Consider the following 25962-nt stretch of genomic DNA (forward strand, 5'->3'; position numbering starts at 1 on the left):
AAAAGAAAGTCACTGCCCAACCTCAAAAGACGGACTTGTAAGAACTTTGCATAGGTTTCGTCTGCCAGCGTTATCGATAATTTCCAGCACTGACACAATAAGTTGATGCACATAATCGGAACTGAGACGCAGAAAAGCTTGCATAACGTTTCCTAATTTGTACAGGTTCTTAGCATAGTTACTGAGCATATAATCATTGCACGTGTAGGGAAATGACAGCAGAGCCATTGTCCCTTAGATTTCTTAAATTTAAATGCACCAAACAATTCCCCAAAATGGCTTGTGTGACAAAGTTAGGGTTAGGGTTAAACTGGCAGTGTTTGCAATTTGGTGAGATTTCGAATTGTATTGAATAATTGTGTCCGTGAATATCCGACGAGAACATTTTCCGAGGAAGATGAAACAGATCGCCGTCCAATAAGCTGTTACGACATACAGACGAAGGTATGACAATCACGCAACCAATCAACAGAATAGCCCCGCCCCCAGTTCCGTGAAACCGAAAACAGCCAAAGTTCCGAGGAAGGTACATGGTATACAGCACACTACTGCTTTACAGCACTCAGAAGCAAACGCATAAAAGTAGCGTCTCCAACTCTAACATGGAGTATACGCACAGCGTGGTTCTGCTGTTTGTTTTGCTCTGCAAAAATCGTAGCATGCATGAGGCTTTTGAATGATTAGCAGTAACAGTAAACAGAAGCCAAACTTGTCGCGGCTGGTGCAAGCTTTTTTTTGCAAATCTAATAAGCCTCCCTCTTGAGAGAGATAGTGCGGTGTAGACGACTGAAGTGAAAGTGAAGGCTGGGTTGTCGTGAGCGCGACGCAAGATGGGTGACAACGCAGACGACCGTGCTCCAATTTTGAGCGAACGTTTAGGAGTGCAAACCAAGACCAGAGGACCGACCGTAGTGGTAGAAGGAGTTGAAGATTTGGAAGACAGAACCACAGACAATGACAGCAGATACGATCAACCCTGCAAAGGCAAACTTGGAAACAACTTGTGCTTCAAGGGTGGCAGACGACATCAACCTAATCCCAACCTGACACCTCTGTATGTACTGGTAAGCGTGTGTCTCGCGGCTGTGCTGTTAATGCTGACCGCCCTTGTGGTCAACTTTCGCTGGGACCAGCAAAACTCTGCTCAAATACAAGCCCTGCAAGAACAAGTGCAAAGACTCGAAGCGAGGTGCGAGCAGCTGCAAAAACAACGCTCCCATTCCAACGACGGAAATGGCGTCGCTAACTACGACGCTGACAGAGGTGGTGCCTCTGCTGAATCATCTGCGTTGCCATGGAGACAGGATGCTGATCGTCCTCCCATGCAGAATGTGCCAGGTTTTGGCGCGGCAGGGCTTCGATGGAATTCACAGGTAAGACAACATGGGGTGGCTTTGGTTTCAGGGGTTGGGAAGAGTTGTCGAACGTGCGCTGAAGGCTCAGTTGGTGTATTGTCTGTCAGTTTGTTTTCGGCTGTGTGTGTGTGTGTGTGTGTGTGTGTGTGTGTGTGTGTGTGTGTGCGTGCGTGTGTGTGCGTGTGTGTGTGTGTGCGTGTGTATAACATTCACCTCATAATCTCTTTTCCCCATCACCCAACCCCTGCACCCCTTCCCCAAAACACCCCCCCTCCCCTTTCCCATGCCCCGCCCATGCTCCCCCTTCTCCCCCCTCCCCCCCCCCCCCCCCACCCAAACACGTATCCAATTTTAGCCGCCAGTTCAGATCCTGTGTGCACCGTCACTGCGTTATAACACAAGTAAACGGGCGTTTCCATTACACTTCTCGTAGTAAGAGGTCTAATTACAAGATCTTACAGCGGCAACCACACCCACCCTTCTGCAGACGTTATCCCTTACCCCCCACCCCCCCAGAACCCCCACCCCCACGACCCCCTTCCCTCTGTTTCGCCTTGACACAATTACCTCGCTCTTCCGCCTTTTGTGTCTACCATGTCTGTTCTGTGTCTATTTTATCCATTCAAGTGCTAATCTGACTTTAGTTGCTGTTTTCAAAATGTCTTGATTGCCTACCGCTTGGCTTCTGATGAAGAAGTATATGTCACAAACATTAACAGAGATTGCCAACAGGAGCAGATATAAGGACGGTATAGACTACTCAGCCAGTATCCTCACAGACCCTCCACCTTGAGGCGGGTTCCGGGACCCCAAACTTGAGATGGTCCGAATACCGGGGGGTTCATATTCTTGCGTTCTGATGTCACATTCCTTGCTGACAGTTGACCCATGGAACGCTCAAGTTGATATTACGCCGAATTTTGGACGTTGTCTGAACCCTTCACAAAAAAATCATGGTCATATAGGTTGGATAAACTCTGTAAAGTTCGCGTCAGTATAGATACGGCAGAATATGTTCTGAAAACAGTATACTGACAGTAATCATGGTAACTGACATTTAGTGCGTATCGGCATCCACTCTTTGCAGGTTTAATGGGTCGTGGGACCCCTTCTGTGCACTGCTGGTACGATGTTTTTTTATTATTCTATAGTGCGTACAGTACGCAGGAACGCAAAGTTTTAGAAGCCCTGACTGTCTACTTCTCTTTATTTAATGCTGTCTGCCCCCCCTCCCCCCCCCCATTCTCTTTCAACTCTCACCCCAACCCCATGTCAAGCACCCCCTTACCCCCCCCCTCCCTCCGCCATGCCATTTGATAACAATACAGCAATGACCAATGCAATACGTCTTTCTATTGCATCCTCTTCTCTTCCTAACTGTCCCTGCACTTTTTCCTAACCCACACTTGTTCGGTTTTATCTTTTTATTTTATTTTTTAGTACTTGAGTCACATGTATTGGCTTAATTCAGGTTGTTGTTGTTGTTGTTGTTGTTGTTGTTGTTGTTGTTGTTGTTGTTGTTTTGTACACACTTGTACGTCATCGATTCCTAGTCACACTGTCCTAATTCTTGCATCTGATCAAAACATAATAATATTGTGATTTCAGTATGCATTACAATGACCGGTGCACGTGTACTCTTTGTCACTCAGTAATGTATTCTTTTGAGTGTTCTTTATATAACGATAGTAATCCTGTTACCTTTCAACAGACGCTAAAAGGCTGCTTGACGTTTATCAACAGAATTAACTTCTACTTTGTCACTCTAAATGGAGATTTATTGAATCCATAACTCCTTTAACAACTTGCCTTCACACCAAAGTTAGAATTGCGAATTAAAAATGTTTACAAAGTTAACCGCAGTTTAAGAAAGAGTATATAACCTCCTCTTATGTTTATGTTGCCGGTTTTGAATGAGTTGACTGTTGCACACTGCTGACATCTTGACTGACACCCCTTGACACCTGAAACATAAAACATGAAAAGCAGGTATAAACAATTTGTTACGCATAATTATATGCGTAGATTAATTGTCAGTGACGCAGGCGAAGAGAGATAGAGGGGCAGTGGTTGGGTAGGGGGGGGGGGGAGGGGGAGGGGGAGGGTAAAAGCGGTTGAGATTTGTTTGTTCATGTACGGCTGACACAATCTGTGTTTGTGGTAACACGACATAACTTTTGCCAGTGATTGGAGATGAACACCTGAGAAATAGAAAAAAGCGTAACAAAATAAATACACTGAGAAAAAGGGCCTTCCGACAATCGACTCTATTTTTGTGAGGCATGCTATTGGAAAGACATGCAACAGTTTAATGTTGCAGGCGTTTGGGGGGGGGGCTCTTTCTGTGTGTGTGTGTGTGTGTGTGTGTGTGTGTGTGTGTGTGTGTGTGTGTGTGTGTGTGTGTGTGTGTGTGTGTGTGTGTGTGTGTGTCGTCAGGTGTAGCTCTATGAGCAAAGTAAACAAACGTTAAATACCGAGTGTAAAGGTATTATGCTAATACCCCAGATTAGCAGGACCCTCTTACAATCGCCGTCCCACTTAAAGTTTGTGTACCCTCTTTTTTGTCGTTTACGTGCAGACATTATTGGCTATGAACAAAGATAGAGTTTCTTGTTTTGTTATTATTTCTCGTTGGTGTGAATGCGAGCTTCGATTTCACAACTTGTTATTCGTCGATAGTGTTTACTCAGTTAATCTGGTGCATTGATTGACTGGCACAGTTTGTGGTTTTGTGTGATAAGTGTGATAGATACCTTCTTTCATATCACTGTCGCATCGACAGTCACTTTCAAGTACCGACACAGTTACCGGGATAACAATATGCCCAAGTCAGTGACAGGCAATCGTCGGAAATGACAGTCGGAAGGATCAGCTGTGCTGGAGCTGATAGACACTTGAGCGAGCCGATAAACACGGAGAAATTAAGAATAGTCACACCCAGACAGAAAGATATAAGCTAGATATATACATACTGCACACTTGTGGCCATACAGACAGGCCAGATAAAAGATTAAGAGACTGACAAGCAGTGCGCACACACGTACTCGCAAACGCACGCACGAACGCATGCACGCACTTGCACACATACGGACACAAACACAAACACACACACACACACACTCACTCACACACACACACACACACACACACACACACACTGACACACACACACACCAACACACACACACACACACACACACATACACACACACACACAATTATGTGCGTTTCATTTTAAGATTTCGTTTTGTCTCCAGAGCATATTATCTTTAATTTAATCGAAGGACTAAAAGAACTCAAACAAATACCAAGAATAACTCATCGGATCGCTGCACGGTCTTGTGTTTCAGTTACGAAGGAATAATATGATAGCCTGTGTTATGAAAGCTTTAGGTGATAAAGGGGAAGGGAAGAAGGAAGAACTGGGCGAATAGTAGGCCTACAACATTTAACCCATATTAACTGATACTTTACTCAAGGCCACGTGAATCAGTATGCCTCTGTGTGTGTGTGTGTGTGTGTGTGTGTGTGTGTGCGTTTATGTGCGCGCGTGTGTGTGTGTGTGTGTGTGTGTGTGTGTGCGTATGTCTATCCGTGTCTGTCAAAGTGTCTGTCAGTCTCTTTCACATCATCCAGTGAACATGAACTGAGTGCCTGTGCTGAGCGAAGTAGCGGTTAGTTTACGCTGTCGTCATGCTTTGCGCGTGGTTGAACGCTTTGGCAGTTACCCCACAAGGTCGGGAGGGAAGGAATGTAGGGGTTTCATTGGGGATTTGGAATGGCGGAGGTAGGGAGAGGGCGGGGGGCAAGGGAGTGGGTTGGGTAAGCCATAGACCATTTATTTGGTCTATGGGTAAGCGTAAAGAGACAAAACAGTGCAGTCGGTGAAGAGCACGTTTAAAAAATAACAAAAAAGCCCGGGGTTTTTTTTTTTTTTTTTGGGGGGGGGGGGGGGGAGGGTTAGAACGAGTGCAGGTGCACGATTGTGTTCAACTATTAATTTTAGGGTTTCTTTGTATTTGTTTTTTGATAAGGGGAGGGGGGGGGCTGTTATGACGCGTGCTGGGGCAGGTGCACGACTGTGATAAACATATTATTTTAAAGTTTCTTTGCTGTTCGTATCATGTTTTTGGTGGTGGTAGTGTCCTTGATGTACTTAATCGTTCGTCTCATCCGGCCTTCCTTCTTTCTTCTTCCTTCTTCTTTTCCGTGTAGTTTTCTTGAATTTTTGAAATAGAAATTAACATTTCAGCTTTTGCTTTCCTACAAGCACTCTTCCCAGAAGAAACACCCCCAACATACATTTAATTAAGACATTGTACTTTTTGAATGACCTCAGTTTGTTAACAAACATTATTACATTTGTGTTGAGACACATCCACTCTCTCTTTCTACCACGCTAAAACAACCTTGCTCTCTCTCTCTCTCTCTCTCTCTCTCTCTCTCTCTCTCTCTCTCTCTCTCTCTCTTTTCTCTCTCTCTCTCTCTCTCTCTCTCTCTCTCTTCTCTCTCTCTCTCTCTCTCTCTCTCTCTCTCTCTCTCTCTCTCTCTCTCTCTCTCTCTCTCTCTCTCTCTCTCTCTCTCTCTCTCTCTCTCTGGAAAGTGTGTGTTTTAATGTATACCATTACCAATGACCATGTTGGCATGTATGCTATGAACTTTTTTTTTTTCCTCTTTGTCTGATTTAATAACCATGTTTTTATGTTTTTGTTTTGCCTCTTCTTCTGCTTTAATATTATGCACTGCTTAGTTAATTCCCTCTTGGGCGAGGGCTGGATGAAAAAAGATCTTTGCTGTATCTACTCCATTACCCTCGAAAAATAAATTTGGTTCGTTCGTTCGTTCGTTCGTTCGTTCTCTCTCTCTCTCTCTCTCTCTCTCTCTCTCTCTCTCTCTCTCTCTCTCTCTCTCTCTCTCTCTCTCTCTCTCTCTCTCTCTCTTTGTAATTGTTTTACGTTTGTATATAAATGTATTTAAGATTAGAATAGTCCCTCTCTGAGTGAGGGCTGGTTGAAAAGAAGCTCGTTTATATTGCTTATGCCACAACCGTCGTAAAATAAAATTTGATTTGATTTGATTTGATCTCTCTCTCTCTCTCTCTCTCTCTCTCTCTCTCTCTCTCTCTCTCTCTCTCTCTCACACACACTTTTACTCCCTTTCACTCTTTTTCTCTCTCTCTCTCTCTCAGTCTCTCCCTCTCTCTCTATCTGTCTGTCTGTCTGTCTCTCTCTCTCTCTCTCTCTCTCTCTCTCTCTCTCTCTCCCTCTCTCTGTCTGTCTCTGTCTGATTCTCTCTCTCTCTCTCTCTCTCTCTCTCTCTCTCTCTCTCACACACACACTTTTACTCCCTTTCACTCTTTTACTCTTTCTTTTTCTCACTCTTACTCCCTCTCTCTCCCTCTCTCTCTCTCTCTCTGTTAGTGTGTGTGTCGGTGTGTGCGTGTTTGCGTGCGTGCGTGCGTGTGTGTGTACGTGCGTGCGTGCGTACGTGCGTGCGTGTGTGCCACGGTGTTTGTAACCGAAACATAGGTAAGTGACAACGTACGTGCTAATATAAACCACTACTAGTTATCATCATTCTTTAACCTTTGGGGGAAAAAAGTGCACGCCATATAAGTCAAGTTCACGTATGGTCACAAATTACTCTCAAGCACATCCACACATGTGTAGGGTTATCTAGTAGAGAGTAATTTTGCCTGATGTATGTAATGTCACACTGAATTGTATTGGCCTATAAATGTGTCACACCACAGGAACATGAACAAAATAAACTATTTTTCTCTCTCTTTTAAAGCAGTGGAAAGTGATTCGGTGGTAAGGTTACAGGGAGGCGAGGAGGGGAAGGGGGGGGGGGTAAACCGGAGCGAGAGAGCGAAAGAGAGAGAGAGAGAGAGAGAGAGAGAGAGAGAGAGAGAGAGAGAAGAGAGAGAGAGAGAGAGAGAGAGAGAGAGAGAGAGAGAGAGAGAGAGAGATACAGACACACACACTCACACACATAGACACCCCCACACACACGAACGCACACAAACACACACACACACACACATACACACACACACACACACACACACACACACACACACACACACACACTTTATCTGTCACGAGTCCCTTACCTCAGCCGGTGTCTGTCTGTCTAATTCTTTCTTTCTTTCTCTCTTCCTCGCTCTATGTCTCTCTCTCCTAAGAAACATCACAACAGCAACAACAACAACAACAACAACAACAACAACAACAACAACAACAACAACAACAACAACCTGCGCATTGGCAATTATTTGGAATAACCTGGCCCGGCGCCTATTCAGTGACAGTAATTGCTGTCGACTTTCGACCTTTTAAATCTGTTGTCCTTGAGGATTGAGGCGTCACGGATTTCTGAGGAAGAATTAAAGATACCTTGCTCCCCGTGTGAACTATTGTAAATAACTGCATATAAACTCGTGCAGGTTTTTGCCTGTAGTCTGTTCAAGTGGCTAGGGGAGGACGTTTTTAATTAAAAAAAGAAAAGTTGATCAAGATGATTGGTATTATCTTGTGTTCAACGGATTAGATGCTATCCCTGACCGTTTGTGCTCTAACCTCGTAAATGTTTGAGTGGTACGACCAAAAATGGGTACATTTCAACCCCTGTAACGTACCCCACTGACCTCTCTACTGTGCCAGGTGCACGATTTATTCACACCTGTCAAGTTCCGTTTTACTGCATTCCTCGCTCAGGTTCTGTCCTATGAGCGGGACAGTTTTAAGAAGCACGAGAGTTCAAAAGAATATATTAAAATGTGACATTGAGCGTGGGGCTCTTTTCGGGTATAAATGTGGTTTTTTCCTCTTGGTTTGCGAAATTGTACATGTCCAGGGCCCACACCGCAACAGCTGGAAGCAAGTAATTTTACAAGAAGATAGTACTAATCGTTCTAAACAACTTTTGTTTTGTTTTTGTTACTTCATAAAAAACGCCTAGATTTAAATGTTTTCTTTAAAACGTCCTATTTCTGCCTCCCGGGCAGACTACACTTGGATACACACGAGTAAAAAACAAAAACAAAACAAAAACAGAAAAAGCTACATGCCTTGCGGTGAAACATTGTGAGTAAAATAAACCTATGGTTATTTACGACATTATGTGTTGCTATTCTGATAGACACGTGGGGGAATTCGGGGGTAATTGTGATTAGATAGTCACCACACAGCCCTATGTCGGTGATTATTCCATAGTTCAACGGAAGTCGTTCAATATCGTTTATATTTACAACAACAAACTTACACGCGGTTCCGGTTTCATCGCCTTGGACTCGTCAGCAGTATGCTTTTCTCGACAAAATATCATCTGGACCCTATTGCTACTCTGAAAACACGATAGCTGTTAACATTAGCGTTAAAGGTGGTCGTCTACATTTTTGCTTTTTTTCAATAATCTTATGGTTAGATTTCGATACTAAATTATGTCAAATGATGAATGAACCATGGGGAAAAAAGTTATAGAACAAAAATATATGTAAAAAAAGATTTAATTTTTGGGTAGCGTGACTCACGCTTCCAATATTTTGTTTTCTGTTTGCTGAGAACATGTGCTTTGCCTAAAAATACTGACCAATCAAATTCATGTCACTATGCTTATAGCCACCCCCAAACAAGTGCATCAACAGTTTGACACTGGAGCGCTGTCCACGCTTTTTTTTAAACGCACGAAATGGGCCCGGTAGCTCAGTTGGTAGAGCACTGGACTTGTGATCGGAAGGTCGCAGGTTCGAATTCGGGCCGGGACGGACACGGGTCAACTTTATGTGCAGACCCAGAGACGGAAGCCATGTCCCACCCCCGTGTCATCACAATGGCACGTAAAAGACCTTGGTCATTCTGCCATAAGTGCAGGTGGCTGAATACACCTAAACACGCAGACACCTGGGTAGCGCGACTCCGTTGCTGCTAGCTTTCCACTGGGAGGAAGCGACCCGAATTTCCCAGCGATGGGACAATAAAGTAATGAAAATGAAAAATGAAATGAAAATGAAATGCACGGGATTTGAGAGGAGTTTTGCGCTTGGCATTTTCCAAATAAGGATATCCTACTCTGAGTACTGCGCTGGAATACTACAACTTGATGAATTTTCAAACGGCTACACTGGCTTCGTCTTTCCTGATCGAAAGGGGGTGTATTGTTGATATTTGTAGATAACAAACTCTGCATGTTAATGGTCAAATGGCGATTTCGGTATAAAAATGTAGACAAGGACCTTTAATTTCCCACTTTGCATGTATGGCAGTCAGGCTGTGGATTATCGATATGTTTCTGATGGATGCTTGTCGCGCTAAGGCAAACAAAAAAAAGTCTGTTTACGGTAACATAGGCCCCCAAAAAATAGGGTCGGTAGGTCGGGATATTTTTGTTTTTCCCACAAAAACCATATTTGTAAAGTTATTTTGCCAAAAAACAAAGACTTTTTTTCCCCTCCCAAATGCCCCCCAAAAAGTCTAGGGTCGCGCGAAAAAATAGGGTCGGTCGGGATACCGTAAACAGACTATTTTGTTGTTGTTGGCCTAAGCTATTTCTGAGGTTGTTGCAGGCTGTCCAGTAACATTAACAGGGATGGCCAAATCGTTCGCCCGATCGCCAGGGGCGAGTAAATAAATCCGCCGGGCTAGTAGAAACCGTCTGGCTGGCCAGTGAACATTCTTGTCCAATGCAACACTTTTGGTTGTAATATTGAGTTTTAAAGCCATATACACACTCTCTTGAAGTTACTCGCCCGATTGACGAGTTAAAATTTTGAGATTTGGCCATCCCTGATTAACGAATAATGTGCCCGTTTACGTTTTGCAGGGCCAGGTTGACGAAGACCGGACGCAAGATGCTACCGACGGAGACGTCATGGGAGACGATGACGACGATGACGACGATGACGACGACGATGACGATGAGGATGACGATGAGGATGACGACAGTGATGGTGACGGACATATTGCGGAAACGTTTTTGAAAAGAATCCGACGCTCCTCTGGGTCTGACAACAAGAAGTCAAAACGAAAAGCTCGAGGAGGTGGTAGTAAGTATGCTTTGTGTGTGTGTGTGTGTGGGGGGGGGTAAGTGTGTGTGTGTGTGAGGGGGGGGTATAAGTGTGTGTCTGTGTGTCGGTGTGTGTTCCTCTGTGTGTGTCTGTGTGACATACATCATGAATAGACAAGTATTTTTTCTTAAATGTATCGTCAGTCGCATGAACGCGATCATGTTCCCCACCAGAGACATATAACCGCAACACGGTGGCCTAGTGGTAAGGCGTCCGCCCAGTGAGCGGGAGGTCGTGGGTTCGAACCCCGGCCGGGTTATACCTAAGACTTTAAATCTGTTTGGCAATTTAGTGGCTGCTCCGCCTGGCGTCTGGCATTATGGGGTTAGTGCTAGGACTGGTTGGTCAGAATAATGTGACTGGGTGAGACATGAAGCCTGTGCTGCGACTTCTGTCTTGTGTGTGGCGCACGTTAAGGCCAGACAGGCTAGCACATTTTAGATCAAAATCGTTATGAACTGTGTTGAATTACTTAAAGGGGTTTGAATGTGCCTGGGCTGAAATACAGAAAAAATTTCTTGTTACACGTTTAACGGTCTTGGTAACCATGGAAACGATTCAAGATGGTCACCAAAACAACAAAACAAAAAATCGTATAACTTAAAAACGGTTTCAGATAAATCAATTCTGTTTTTTGCATTTTGTTAGTAAACTATATATCTATATTTTTACGTTTTGCCTCGTTGTTATCTTGTACAGAAGTATTTTTATGATTTAAAAAAAAAATCATTTTTTTCATTTTGTTTTTAGATTGTTAGAAAATAAAAAGTATTAGTCATAATTGCACATCCAACCGTAAATATGAGGGGAAATATGTTAAAAAACACACTGCAGACTTTCAAGGCTCTAGCTTTATTCCTTGCAAACCCTTAGGGTTTTGAGTGTGTCACAGCAATACAAAACGCAAAACAGAGAAAACAGGCAAAGAAGTGAAGAACAGTTTCTTATTTCAGATTTGTGTCTCCATTAGGCTAGATACTACTGGAGAGTGATTGGTATGGACCTAACAGTTCACCCACAGCACATCAGTAATCCCATCCTACTGTAACATGTCCTGCTGCTTCAAATATGATGTATACCTGTGGGTCATTCCATAAAGCTGTGTACCAAAAGTGTGACATGCATCGTGAAAATTGAAAGTGTATGGATAACTTGTTTTTATGGTTTATGTGACAGATATAAACATATGCCATGGTGCCATGCTAAACAAAAGATAAATTTATGCTTTTTTTGGATACGAGGGGTGGTCGGAAAGGTGTGTAACATCACACATGTTTTACCTTACATGTTGTCCAAACACACGAGACAGATAACAAAAAAGCCTTAGTATAATAGTAACAAGCTTTATTTGCTTCCCATTCTGATTTTCTTCGATTAATCGTTTTCCGAAAGAAAAAAACTAGTCGATCGAGTGTGTTCAAATCTTGATGAAAACTCAACAGTTTTTTTTTTTACCTTAACTCTTACAACTGGAACAGGACTAGGCTACAAAGAATAGCCTAAGACTTGAAAAAGAGACACTGAGCACGTACATCACAAAATAAAACAATAAAATGTCGAACGTTTTAAAAAATATTCACTTTTAGAGTGAAGAGTCGCGAAAGGTTGCCTACGTAACATTCGTCCCTCATTGGTAACGACACATAAAACGCTCCACGCCTGCTGCGTTCAAAAAGTCGACAGAATTGTTTTCATGGAAAAACCTTTCAGCGATGTTGAAGAACATTACATGCAAAAGAAACACCAAGTTTCATGCGCTGCTAAGTGACAAATGTAATTGTTAACGATCCAGCGTAACAAGAAAAAATATAAACGAAGCTTAGTGGCGACCCGCGAAAGGCAAAATCACATTCAAATCGAATCGAATTGACAAGGCGCACATTCTTACGCATTCACTACACATCAGTAGTGCCTGATAATATACCGAGTCGCATATTCGTGTTCACGTAGTTCACGGTTGGTTTTATAAACCAAATGTTACGTAGCAATTATTAAACAACCCAAATTTGAAACCAAATGTTATGCAAAATCTACGTACACACTTTGTGTTGGGTACATGATGATTTTACGTGTAATTAGAGCACCAGCGCATGCACCATGCAAGGAGGGGGGGGCTGAGGGGAGGGGGGGGGGCTTTGCTTTGGTCTGTTTGTGGTGTTTGTAGCTGGCTAGTATAGCCTCCGAAGGTTGGAAACATTTTCGCGCTACATCGGTTCGAAATTGTGCGCCATTTGGCTAAGAATTTTGAAGATAACACGCACGCATGCTCGCACGGACGCACACACTCACGCACACGCACACACGCGCGCAGGCGCCTCTTGGCCCTACGGTTGGCTTGCAATCCAAACATTGATTTATTCATGCCCCCATCTCCTCTCACCCGCCCCCCCCCTGCCCCTGAGACAGATCGAAAGATACTAGAACAGACAGACGGAGAGAAAAAGCAGACAGAGACATTGACCATCTTGTTACTGTTTGTGCAGAAACTTGCAAGCGTGTTGCAGCCTGCATCAAAGGTAGGTTGAACAAAGTCTGTCATTCATTTTGCACAAATATTGTTGTAATAGTACGATCATGTGTATTGGTCATCAAAATCTCCATATTTAATGTTATGCTCAAGACAAAAACCAAACGCACAAAAGAGAAACGTCCCGGTCGAATAAACTTCCTAAGAAACATCTATTGGCCATGACGTTGTTGTTGTTGGTGGTGGTGGTGTTCGTTGTGGTGGTGGTTGTGGTGGTGGGGCCGTTGTTGTTGTTGTTGTTGTTGTTGTTGTTGTCCGTCCCACATGACCCTCCCAGGTTAAGGGACGGATCAGAATCAAGGTTCATTGTTGTTGTTGTTGTTGTTGTTGTTGTTGTTGTCCGTGTTGTGTTTTCTTGGCTGTGTCATTCACAGAATGCATGTTGTTCCCTTTTGTTACGTTTCACGTACGTAAAGGTTTGCTCTAAACAACTTTTCAGAGCGAGACAGCGGCACAACAAAAAAACCAAGCAAGAGGTGCAGAAAGATCATGAAATGTCCCATACCTCGTAAGTACATAAAGAACACTATTGTGCGCGCGTACGTGTGTGTGTGGGTGTGTGTGTGTATGTGTCTGTATGTGTGTGTGTGTGTGTATGTGTGTGCGTATGTGTGTGTGTGTGTATATGTGTGTGTGTGTGTGTGTGTGTGTGTGTTATGAATATTTGAATATAAACAATAATTATTCATTTATCTGGGAGAAGTTTGAATTCTGAATAAGTATACGAACAGGTAGTATGTAGGTTGTAAAATTGCATGTGATCATGTTCAATGTTACACCTCAGATCTGTGCGAGCCTTTACCCAGAGCATCCTTCAGCCTAAAAGTATAACGTTATTGGTAGTTCCGTCACCATTGTTGGTCGTAGGGAGGCCAGTTGTTACATATCTCAGCCACTCTCGGCCCAGCTTTATTAGGTCAGTGCCCACTCCTCTCCTTCGCTGCGTTTACCTTTCCCGTCCCTGAAGAGGGTCAGATACCCATTTCAAGCTGGATGGGCTGGAGAGCGCTCGAAAAATTGCGTGTTTGAGTTCGAACCGGGTGGGAGTCGAATCTACGACCACCAGCGTGAGAGGCAAGCGCTCTTATAACTGTGCCAGTCAAGCTCTTCAGCCTCAACACTTGCTAAACAGCATGGCTGCGGCTTTCTGTGCGAAAATACGAGTATGTCAACCTCTTGTGTTATTTCAGGAGAAATTCCCACTTTGCAGAAATTCCAAAACAGCAGAAAATGCCAACTCTAAACATATGAAGCAGCCAGGCTGTTGATTGGTCACGTGCGACCAAGTGAAAGGATGCTCATATTCCACAGATCCGTGAGGTGGTGAAAAGGATCGTGTACGATTTTTTTTTTTTAAATATATATATATATTTTTTTTTTATATTAATGTTTCTACTTTAAATATACCTATATCATTAACAATACTATATCTAAATGTATTTTAAACAACTTTTCTGTATAACAATTCCCTCTCAAAAATGCATCGTGTACGATTATTAATTATATTGGTATTGTTTTCTGTCACAGAAACTGCAACTGCTCCGCTTCCCCCTTCGCCTATGGTAAATATGACTTTTCCTTATCTTTTCTGATCTTGTCTAAAACAACATACCAGTTGCTTCGTTGGCATCATTTTTGCGTGCGTGCGTGTGTGTGTGTGTGTCTGTGTGTGTGTGTGTGTGTGTGTGTGCATGTGTGTGTGTGTGTGTGTGTGTGTGTGTGTGTGTGTGTTTAGCCTAAACATTTTTACCTGCAGTTTATCCCATGTATTCTCCAGGTTCAGCCGTTTCTTCCAAAAGCAGTGCATTTCAATAGTGATTTCTGGAGCGGACGCAGGCAGGAGCAGTTCGGCAAAGGTATGTAGCTCGTTCACTTCTGTTCTTGATATTGAGTTTTAGATTTAAGTCCAAGCTGTCATCAGTCGCGAGATCTGATTTATAAATTGCTGTTGACATCTGCAAAACCTGGGGTGTTTTTTTCGCTTTCAAAAAAAGCAAAATAAAGTCGAAAGGAGCAAAGAGAAAGAAAAAAATCGCAAAAGATGAAGAAGGAAAAGGATATGAAAAGAGACTGAACAAGCAACCGGTTGCTAAGCTTTGTCGGATTATGAGACTGTAAAAGCAAGAAGAGATCAGGTTTGGCACTGGGGACTGTTTTGTTACAGATGTTGCTTCCCACAACCACTTTTTTCCATTGGATAATATTTTTATATTCCTTTGCATCTCCCTCTTCTTCACTCTCTCTCTCTCTCTCTCTCTCTCTCTCTCTCTCTCTCTCTCTCTCTCTCTCTCTTTTTCTCTCTCTCTCTCTCTCTCTCTCTCTCTCTTTCTTTCTCTCGCTCTTTCTTTCCCTCGCTCGCTCTCTCTCTCTCTTTTGCTCTCTCTCTCTATCTCTTTTGCTCTCTCTCTCTCTCTTTTACTCTTGTTCTCTCTTTCTCTCTCTCTCTCTCTCTCTTTTACTCTTGTTCTCTCTTTCTCTCTCTCTCTCTCTTTCTCTCTCTCGGTCTCTCTCTATCTCTTCCTCCCGCTCGCCCGCTCTCGCTCTCTCTCTCTCTCTCTCTCTCTCTCTCTCTCTTTTGTTCGTTCTCTCTCTGTCTGTCTCTGTCTCTCCTCGTAATTCTCTTCTCTTCTCTCTCTCTCGGTCTCTCTCTCGGTCTCTCTCTCTCTCTCTCTCTCTCTCTCTCTCTTTCTCTCTCTCTCTCTTTCTCTTTCTCTCCTTCTCGTAATTCTTTGCATCTCCCTCTTTCTCTCTTCCCCCCCCTCTCTCTCTCTCTCTCTCTCTCTCTATCTCTCTCTCTCTCACCTCTCTCTCTTTTTCCCTATCTCTCCCTCTCTCTCCGTCTCTTTCTCTCCCTCTCTCTCTTCTCTCTGTCTCTGTCTCTTTGTCTGTCTGTCTGTCTGTCTGTCTCTGTCTCTCTCTGTCTCTGTCTCTCTCTCTATTCCTCCCTCTCTCTCTATTACTCCCCCTCTCTCTCTCTCTCTTTCTCTCTATTCCTCCCTCTCTCTCTCTTTCTATTCCTCCATCTCTCTCTCTCTATTCCTCCCTCTCTCTCTCTATTCCTCCCTCTCTCTCTCTCTATTCCTCTCTCTCTCTCTCTCTCTCTCGCTCTCTATTCCTCCCTCTCTCTCCCACCCTCCGTATCGAATATGTGTTTCTCTCTTTCAGTGTCTTGCTTTGTCGATTATTTCGTGAGCACAAGCCCTCGATTAAAACCACACGCTTTAAAATCCATCATATATGTTGGCTCGCTTTATGCTTGTCCATTCATTTAATAAGTGGCACTCAACCGCAGACAAATTACAGGTAGATTTTCAAGACTGCGTTTTCAACTAAGCTTATGAATTATGTCACAGTTTTCTGTAGATTTCACAGATTGTGCTGTTGCATTTGATCGCTTATTTTTGTATTAAAGCTTTCGTTTAACAAGCGATCGGTCTGGGAATGTGTCATGTATGTCCAATGGGAGGACTACTTTTATGCCATGTGAACACATGGACAGATATGTGGTGGTGTTTAAAGCTCCCGTACGATGGTACTAGCACACTTCTTCCCGTGAAAACAGTTCAGCGCACGGTCTCAGATCTGGCCAGGTATTTACAAGGGATAAGACCATCTCTCCACTTAGTCACATACCAAACCTGAACAGACAAGGTTCTTGCTGTGCACAGTGCGAGTTTTGTTGATGAATTAATTCGTAAAAGTCACAAGCTTTTCAAGAACTTAATTCATCAACAAAATCCAACTCACCAGAGCAAGCAGTGGAAGTGTTGATGTTTTGGTATGTGTCCAAGTGGGGGGTTCCTGTCCAGATCAGAGATGGTGAGCCAAACTGGTTAAAAGGAAAGGAGAGTGCCTTTGAAGATGCAATGCTGACCCAACAGTCCAAATGTCCTATGTCCTTTTTCCAGCTGAAAGGACTCTAAACGCAAGCAAAGGTACAGTATTTTAAAACAGCAACAGAATTTCAGCAGCAGCAACACGAGGAAAAGGTGGCACGTCAATAACTTAACACGTAGACAAAAACCTTTGTATTAAATTTTAAATTCTAACTCACTCTGTCAGTACAAAGTCATCTTCTACAAAATGTCACGGGATCATCTCAATAAGTTGTAAGAGTGAATTGTCTTCAGCAGTTAATCATCACATTAAACCAACCTGTTTCATAGGTAAACTTCATCACGTGCACCATTATTAGTAAAAATATTTTTAAAAATGCCAAAAACAAAGAGGCTGCCAAAAATGGTATTTGTTTTTTATGGTAAAAATATAAGCTTTTCGTTTTGTTGATCACACCAGAAGAGTAAATGTATGCGGTCTTACTAATGATCATAGGATAACAGTCCGCATTTTTCTATTAGTTCAGAAAACATTTGGCTGCGACACAGTTTTGTATACGTGTAAAGTGTGGGGGAAAGGTACTACTACCTACCCTATGAGCTGTTAGGAGAGGAACTCACCCCGTTTTGATAAGAGTGCTAATTCATTAAGATAAGGCTTGCAGTGAAAAACTAACATACTGTACAACCTCTTTGGTGTCATTTTAACATCTGCAGTGCAAGCCTACGATTAACTCAGTGTCTTTTGAGATAAGGTGAAAGTGATAGCAGTAAAAGTCAGTTTGTGTTTCCTTAGAGGGTAACTGAATGTTTTCCTTATCGCTATCACAAACTGTCATTTTTCTACTTGGTCGTGGGGTTTTCTGATTCTTATTGTGCAATACACCTTATATATAAATTAATATGTAAAGCGCATTGAGCATATATATGATTATGTGCTATAGGATAGCAAATGTCCATTATTATTATTATTATTATTATTATTATTATTATTATTATTATATATACATATATATAAACATATTCATACAAAGCCATAGGTTTAGAGGCTAGACGTCCGTGCCATCACCTTGCCCCAAGAAACATGTTTTAATGTATATTAGTAGTTTCTGTCAGTCTTAGAATCACCTGCATTTATGAGTACACGGTCTCTGCTAAGAAACATTCATATCATTTTTAAGGTGGCTTGGGTGATTATTTACATTTTGTTTAAGTTGGTTGCAATATTTAGACAGTATTAAGAATTCCTAGGCTTGTTAAGAACATTCGTGTTTTTTTATTTCATAATTTTTTTATGAGATAATTTTGTTCATCAAGTCATCCTTTGTTTCTCAATCTGAGTTAAAAGGTCTGTCTTAAGACTCATTCTAGACCAGATTAGATTTTGAATAGGTGTTTTTTTACTGCCAGAAAAGACATCAAAATCACATTCACAGCAGCATCTAACCATTGGAAAGTATGAATGCTTCAGTTCATTAACTGTATTGTTTGTCGTTCAGTTTCTTTGTCAGTGTGTTTGTGTTTATCGTTAATTTGTTGGTAGTTTTTGTTGACACGTCTTTCTTTTAAGCCTCAGTTTGAGGTACGTTTACTGTTACGATTTTATGATCCGCATGTGATACGGTCATACACAACAAAAAGTTAAAAGAGTTAACGGGGTGTTTAAATGTCATTTAATTTTACTCATTGGTCTGATTGGAGAGATCACCAACTTTAGAAATAGTGCTAACATTGATTCAGTAAAAGGGGAGATGATGTCAATGTAAGATAAAAAATAACCGAAGTGTCAAATGTTACGAGCTGGTAAATTTGAGAAAAAAAAGATATGTAATCCTTGTTAATCTGGTTGGACTATTTGTAATCTGTTTGCACACATCATCGCTATATTACACAAAAATATGAAGAAAACAACGGCAAGTGAAGCATATGGTATCTATTTCCTACTTTAGAGTTAACCAGGAACAGTCAACTTTGTTCCCAACAAACACACAAGAACGCATCCCAAATTAACGCAATTGAAAATATTATTTTTTATCACAGTATCTTTAATGCAAAACAGCGCTACTATCTGTCCCTACTGTTGTCAGATTATGAACACAGCTTCATTTTCAAATAATCATTTGTTGGCATTTTTATTGGAAAGGAAAAAGTAATTGATTCTTGTTTTCTTTTTTTCTTTTTTTTTTCTTACTGTGCATGCTTCACAATGGTCATATGTAGGACATTTGTGACCCTCCACCACGAAATGAGTCGCATGTCACCTTTGCATGATTTTCAGATTTTTACGTTTTCCTAAAGAGTTTTTTATGCTCTATCCAGTGGTGAAAACCGTTTTAGAAAAGAGCGAAAACTGTTTGAGTTATAAGCCTGTGACTAAGGTGACCCTCACACTGTTACCAGACACTACCCAGACTTATATTAAGCCTAGCGCAGAACCGCGCGAGGTGACATGCGACTCATTTCGTGGTGGAGGGTCACATTTTTGCCTGGGCACAGCACCGTGCATGCTTCATACAAAGCAAAGCAATATATTATTTGCGCTCTAGCAGACCCCGCAGGCATAGCTTAATAAAACTTATTGAAAGGGATATAAGTACTAAAACCAGTCACTGCTACATCTTTAGAGAAAATAGTATTAGAGTAGATAACACTATAGGATACTGTTGATCAAATGTCCTAATCCTTTACACTTTTAAAAGGAATGTATTTAAAAAGGTGTTCATTGTGTGAAACTACCTTAATGTGTTTTCCTTTAACTCACTGTGATCTATTACCTAAGAGGACAGCAAATGAAAAAGGACATACAAAAAGCACAAGGGAAAGATATGAAAAAATGAAAGCTTAACATTTTGTTGAAAAAAGTGTGTGCAACGAAATGTTGACGAAGTTTTCGTTTTAATTCCAGAATCAGAGTCAGGGTCAGAAGGCTTGTATTTGGCCAGCGGGGGCAAGTTGCTTTCCAGTTCCCATAGCAAGCTAGCAACAACCAATCATCACTATGCTTTGGCTAGTCTGCCGTGTGATACTAAGAAATATCATCCGCTGCTGTTGCTTTGTGCTGCATATTCTTGTTTAGAGCAAACATGCTAAAAAACGAGTTTCGTGCAACTGCTGAAGGAATGAATATAAATAAATGAAAATACATATGAAAGATGCAAGACACACTGGAATCAGTGGTGGACACACTGTTGACAAATAAAGTTGAAGTAAGGGATTTAATTACTGTTGAGTGATTTAAATCTATACATATGTTATCGTGAGAATGGGTTCTTACCGCTCTCTTTCCCATCAAACAGCGAACGCCCAAAAGAAAATAAAGTATTGCATTTGTTTACACACAGACATGTATGTATAGTGTGTTAGGTGCCAATTTAGGGTTCACTTAAGTGTGAGGTAGTCTAAAACAAAAGTGTATACTTTCGCTTTTAGTTGTTTTGTATTGTTTTATCAAATGTAACCCACATTAACATTTATCGATAACATTGAGCCTTTAACTCTTTCTCATTGTGTTTTAGGAACTCCACTTGTAATAATTTTACGAATTGTTCGTATATGAAAAGTTGCTTCTCCTGCTTAGTTACCTCTTTTTATGTCTGGCTTTATGCATATGCACCAGTTACTGTTTTGTTATTTGGGTCGAAGACCAAATGATACAACTCACATTTAATCAACTTTGCACTGTAACTGCTAATAAAGTGAACTTTGCTGGTATGTCCATATTTGGTCACATGTCTGTGGAACTTCAAATGTGATGAAGGTGACGAAGAAGAAAATACAGACGAAGAAGAAGGACTATACACTTGTTGTGTGCTTCATTGCTATAATTGCATGTATACAGTATTATATATCTTGCCAAATCTCTGAATAAATCTTTTAAAACAAAAACCAACAACAAACACACATAAAGAAAAAGAAAAACAATATAGTCATGCTTTCAGAGTAGCTTGCACATTTTTGACGAATCTCAATGCAATTTGTAATGAAAATTACGACAGAAAAAGTTTGAGAGGAAAACAAGCAGAAGAGTAACACAAGTCGTTTTTAATCTGTTTCAGATGTGTGTATATATATCGAGGAATGGGAAGCCACGGCTTGCAGAAACAGAACAGTTCGCTTCAGTCAAGATAGTACTGACCACTACTTTCATTTTATGTCAAGCTTTATACAAATATTTTTGCAAGCTTCGTCGTTGGCTTTCCCATTACATTTGGCAAATGAAAAAAAGAAAAGAAGAACAAACTTTGAACAAACTTGTTTCAGTTTTCATATTGCTTTGCATGCTTTCATTTTAATTTTGCTTGCTAATGCATCCTGCTTCTCCAGTTATCCGATGCATCTGCATACATATTCCTAAATAAAATCCCGCGCATGATATTCACTATTATATCTGTGTCTATAACAGGTTTTGTACAGGTTTTCATTTCATAACTGTTTGTTTGTTGTTGTTGATGATGTTGTTTTTTCGTGTTTTTTTCTCGTGTTGTTGTTGTTGTTGTTGTTGTTGTTGTTGTTTTTCTTTTTTTTCTTTTTTCTTGATAAGTAAAAAAGCTTTGCTGTTTTTGTACGAGCATGGATTCAGATGAACTCAAAAAAACGAATAGCTTTAAAAGGACACAATTGCAAAACAAAAAGAAACAATATACAATCTAAAAGACAGAGAAAGAAAAACAGATTGACAATTCAGAAGGGCGATATTTAAACTGCATGGATACCTGAATTTTTCAATTTTGTCAGTGAACTCAACATGTAACAGAGAAACAGTTAAATGACCAAATAGACCAGACACCAGGTTTGTTTGTTTGTTTGTTTGTTTGTTTGTTTGTTTGTTTGTTTGTTTGTTTGTTTTGTTTGTTTGTTTGTTTGTGTTTTTTGGCGGGGTTGTTTGTTTGTTTCTTGATTGTTTTTACACTTATTTTTTGTTTATTAGTGTGTTCACGTAATTGTGTGTGTGTGAATGTTCGCGTGTTTTTGTTTGTTTGTTTATTTGTTTGTTTGTTTGAAAGTGTACACACAGTGGTTACTCTTTGGTTGTAGTTTTACTTCACTGAAAATACTGTAATATTTTATAAAAGAGAGGTTATACTCATGTGGCATGAGGGCACGCTTAGATAATAGTTGTCACGGTGGTGGTCTGTCTCCCAATGTTGACCTACATCATACCACCTACCCCTCTCTCTCTCTCTCTCTCTCTCTCTCTCTCTCTCTCTCTCTCTCTCTCTCTCTCTCTCTTACTTTCTTTACCTCCCCTCTCTCTCGCTCAATCTCCATCATTCTGTAATAAAGTTTAATCTCTCTCCACTTTTCTTCATTGCTATTGCACATATGTAATGTTAAAAACACACCGCAAAAAGTGTATGTCGCAAACCTTTATAAACAAACCAAAAGCAAAGCACATAAGATATTATTGGGGCTGAGGAAGCGTACGTTGTAAATAGCATGTAACTATGCAATGCGTTGTGTACATAAGGAATTCCAAGAAAAGGAGTAGGGTGAGACTGCAATTAAAACATACTCTTTGCCTCATTCTACTGCATTTAGCTAGATCTGCAATCATTCATTTAGTGTTGTTGTTATTGGACGGTTTTGTTTTATAACTCGTACTTCATTTCAATACATGTCATTGTACTTGTGTCTTACATTGACTTTATTTGAGTTCATTACATCAAGTTCATATTGTCCACGTTCATTTTTCTCGATTAAACGTTCAATACACTTCTACCATTCTATTTTTTAAAGTTCATACAATTCTATGGTATTTTCTTTTCCTTTGGTCAAACGGTCAAACTGAAACACGTACAGGAAATTCTTTGTTCATTTACCATTCTTTTTTTTATTTTTTAGTTCATACTATTCTGTGGTCTTTTTACATTTAGTCAAGATTTGACTTAATGTTTTAACATAGAGGGGGAATCGAGATGAGGGTCGTGGTGTATGTATGTATGTATGTATGTATGTATGTATGTATGTATGTATGTATGTATGTATGTATGTATGTATGTATGTATGTATGTATGTATGTATGTATGTATGTATGTATGTATGTATGTATGTATGTATGTATGTATGTATGTATGTATGTATGTATGTATGTATGTATGTATGTATGTATGTATGTGTATGTGTGTGTGTGTGTGTGAGTGTGTACAGCGATTCAGAGAAAACTACCGGATCGATCTTCATGAAACTTTACATTAAAGTTCCTGAGTATAATATCCCTACACTTTTTTTTCATTTTTTTGATAAATGTCTTTGATGACGTCATATCCGGATTTTTGTGAAAGTTGAGGCAGCACTGTCAGGCTCTCATTTTTCAACAAAATTGGTTGAAATTTTGGTCAAGTAATCTTCGACAAAGCCCGGACTTTGGTATTGCATTTCAGGTTGGAGGCTTAAAAATTAATTAATGAGTTTGCTCATTAAAGTTGTCGTTAAAATCGATTTTTCGCAAACAGATTTCAAATTGATTGCATTGTATTTCTCATCTTCTCTTGAATTCAAAAATATATAGATATGTCATGTTTACTCTAAAAATATGCTCAGAATGAAAGGAAATAGGTTCAGTAAGTACTACGGACGCATGCTTCGCGGCGGAGAGCGTGACCCGGCTCGGTCTTCGGTATGGTTAGCCGAGACTATCTGAATGTAGTCTCGGCGATGATTGGTTTGTGGTGTTGATCTTGACTAAATGTCTTTATATCGCTTCACGCAACTTGGTTTTTTTTGTTTTGCATTGGTCGAACAGTAAAACTAAAACACTTACAGGAAATGGTTTTGTTCATGCTGACTTTTTTGGTTTTTCTCCTTTCTGTTTCCGCTATGTCTGCAGTGTCTGCGACTAACGATGTAACTTTACCCTATGCAGAGATGCCTTTGAAGTTCCTTGAGGAAGCAACCTGGATGAAGGAGGAGTACAAAGACAAATCCAAACAGCCCATCATCTCACTGGGAGACGGGGGCTACAAAGTAACCCAGGCCGGCCTCTATCTCATCTACAGCAGCGTACGTGTGAGGTTCCTTTTATTCAGACTCAAGAGTGTCTTCCTTTTGTCCCCAGTATAGTTTTGCTTTCTTAACCCTTACTTCAGTAGCGTACGTGTGAGGTTTCTTTTATTCAGACGAGTGTGTTCCTTTTCTTTTTTCCCCCAGTATAGTTTTGCTTCCTTCTATCAGTAGCGTACGTGTGAGGTTCCTTTTATTCAGACTCGAGAGTGTGTTCCTTTTCTTTTGTCCCCAGTATAGTTTTGCTTCCTTCTTTCAGTAGCGTAACTGTAAGGTTCCTTTTATTGAGACTCAAGAGTGTGTTCCTTTTATTTTTTCCCCCAGTATAGTTTTGCTTCCTTCTTTCAGTAGCGTACGTGTGAGGTTTCTTTTATTCAGACTCGAGAGTGTGTTCCTTTTCTTTTTTCCCCCAGTATAGTTTTGCTTCCTTCTTTCAGTAGCGTAACTGTAAAGTTCATTTTATTCAGACTCGAGAGTGTGTTCCTTTTCTTTTGTCCCCAGTATAGTTTTGCTTCCTTCTTTCAGTAGCGTAACTGTAAGGTTCCTTTTATTCAGACTCGAGAGTGTGTTCCTTTTCTTTTTTTGTCCAGTATCGTTTTGCGTTCTTCCTTGAGCTTGCAGGTTAACCTGGTAAGAAGTATGGCTTTGAATTATTGCCAAAGCTGTGTTTGTTTGTTTATTCTTTTGTTTGTTTGTTTGTTTATATTTAATCGCAAAGAGTTGTTTTTTTCCCCGATATAGCTTGTATCCCTTGAGAGTGGTTTGTTTGTTGTCTGTTTGATTGTTTGTTTGTTGTCTGTTTGATTGTTTGTTTGTTGTCTGTTTGATTGTTTGTTTGCATTTTATCTCTGAGAGTTTTCCTTTACTGTATAGTTTTCATCCCTGGAACTTGCGTGTCTTGGGACTTAGAAGTATTGCTTTGTATTGTCCGATTATTCACCTAGGCTTTGCTGTTTGTTTGTTTGTTTGTTTGTTTGTTGGTTGGTTGGTTGGTTGGTTGGTTGGTTGGTTGGTTGGTTGGTTGGTTGGTTGGTTGGTTGTTGTTTTTCGTTTGTTTTTTATTTTTTTTATTTTACTTGCGTATTTGTGTGCTTGTTTTTCACCAAACATAGTTTTCTTTTGGTTTCCATTTCTGACTGTATTTTCAAACCTTGTGTTTCTAGTCTACAATACCGTTATCTGTTGAGCACATGGCACACTAAAAAATACAATCTTTTTCTGCGAACTAACAGTAACCAACAGAGTGTAATTTGGTGTCTCAGAAACATCAGACAAAAAACTAAAACTTTCATGTTCTTGACAGTTTAATTCCCCATCTTTCTTTGTGTCTAAGTATGTTCATTACAGGTAGCTTCCAATGTGCAGAAAACGTAACTTTTGCTTCAGTCGTTTCAATGACATGTTTTGCATGACCATATTTTAGCCTACTTTTGTTTTAAATTATTCAGAGATGTTGTCTTGAAGCAATGTAATATGTTTCAATCAATCACAATTATTCTTTTAGTTTGAACGATTTACTCAAATATTTTGCAAAGACTGCAAACATTTAATGATATAACAAAAAAAGTACAATAAGCTTTGCTTATCAACGTGCCCTTAAAACCAAAGTAACATTTGTCGGACGGTTATTATGTACAAAGCGTTACAGAAGTGGTTCTTTTAGTGCTTTGGACGGCCCAATTGAGCAGGCTGAACGAGACATAAGCTTCATTTTTGTGTATGACTCCTGTGTAATCATAAATGGAACTGACGTCACTGCTGTTTGAAAGAAAAATGTGCATGATTGATTAGGTCATTGTTGATGTACGTTCGTGATCATGTGGATTTTGTATTTACAACGAGCGAGTTAAGTATGCTGTTGTTACCAACAATCCGCATTTTGCTATTATACAATCAAGCTTGAATAAATTACAAAGAAATTTTTGAAGACAAAAAAACAACAGAAAAACGAAGCCCTACCTTTCCCTTACTTACACTAACTTAGCTTAACTGAACTGAACTGAACTAAACTCAACTGATTTGAACTTGATTTAACTTAACTTAACTTAACCTGGCCTGGCCTAGCCTAGCCTGGCCTGGCCTAGCCTAGCTTAGCTTAGCTTAGCTTAGCTTAGCTAGGCTTGGCTTGACTTGGCTTGGCTTGGCTTGGCTTGGCTTAACTTAACATCTTAACTTAAC

The 25962-nt window shown here is 40.6% G+C and overlaps 1 protein-coding gene and 1 long non-coding RNA gene across 13 annotated transcripts in view; one reads left to right on the top strand and one right to left on the bottom strand.

The window, feature by feature from the left end:
• The first annotated feature begins 558 nt into the window (after positions 1–558).
• The window catches only part of LOC138983893 (protein eiger-like), a 28481-nt gene continuing 3077 nt past the window's right edge, over positions 559–25962 (top strand). For 2 of the 10 annotated variants that reach the window (XR_011461303.1, XM_070357224.1), the window contains exons 1-9: positions 559–1373; positions 10179–10401; positions 12906–12938; positions 13389–13457; positions 14477–14511; positions 14727–14805; positions 16858–16884; positions 20841–20912; positions 23612–23790. Coding sequence is in view for 9 of the 10 variants with exons in the window: in XM_070357224.1 (XP_070213325.1) it covers positions 831–1373; positions 10179–10401; positions 12906–12938; positions 13389–13457; positions 14477–14511; positions 14727–14805; positions 16858–16884; positions 20841–20912; positions 23612–23790 (1260 nt within the window). In the remaining variant the exon portion in view is untranslated. The remainder of the gene's footprint in view (positions 1374–10178; positions 10402–12905; positions 12939–13388; positions 13458–14476; positions 14512–14726; positions 14806–16857; positions 16885–20840; positions 20913–23611; positions 23791–25962) is intronic. The other 8 variants (XM_070357225.1, XM_070357227.1, XM_070357229.1 and 5 more) reach the window with 8 other exon arrangements.
• Positions 2664–25962, bottom strand: part of LOC138983896 (uncharacterized) — a 47274-nt gene continuing 23975 nt past the window's right edge. For all 3 annotated transcript variants that reach the window (XR_011461306.1, XR_011461304.1, XR_011461305.1), the window contains one exon: positions 2664–3319. This is a non-coding gene — a long non-coding RNA (uncharacterized lncRNA). The remainder of the gene's footprint in view (positions 3320–25962) is intronic.

This window comes from Littorina saxatilis, linkage group LG13, assembly GCF_037325665.1.
Source record: "Littorina saxatilis isolate snail1 linkage group LG13, US_GU_Lsax_2.0, whole genome shotgun sequence".
Classification (NCBI taxonomy): Eukaryota; Metazoa; Mollusca; class Gastropoda; order Littorinimorpha; family Littorinidae; genus Littorina; species Littorina saxatilis.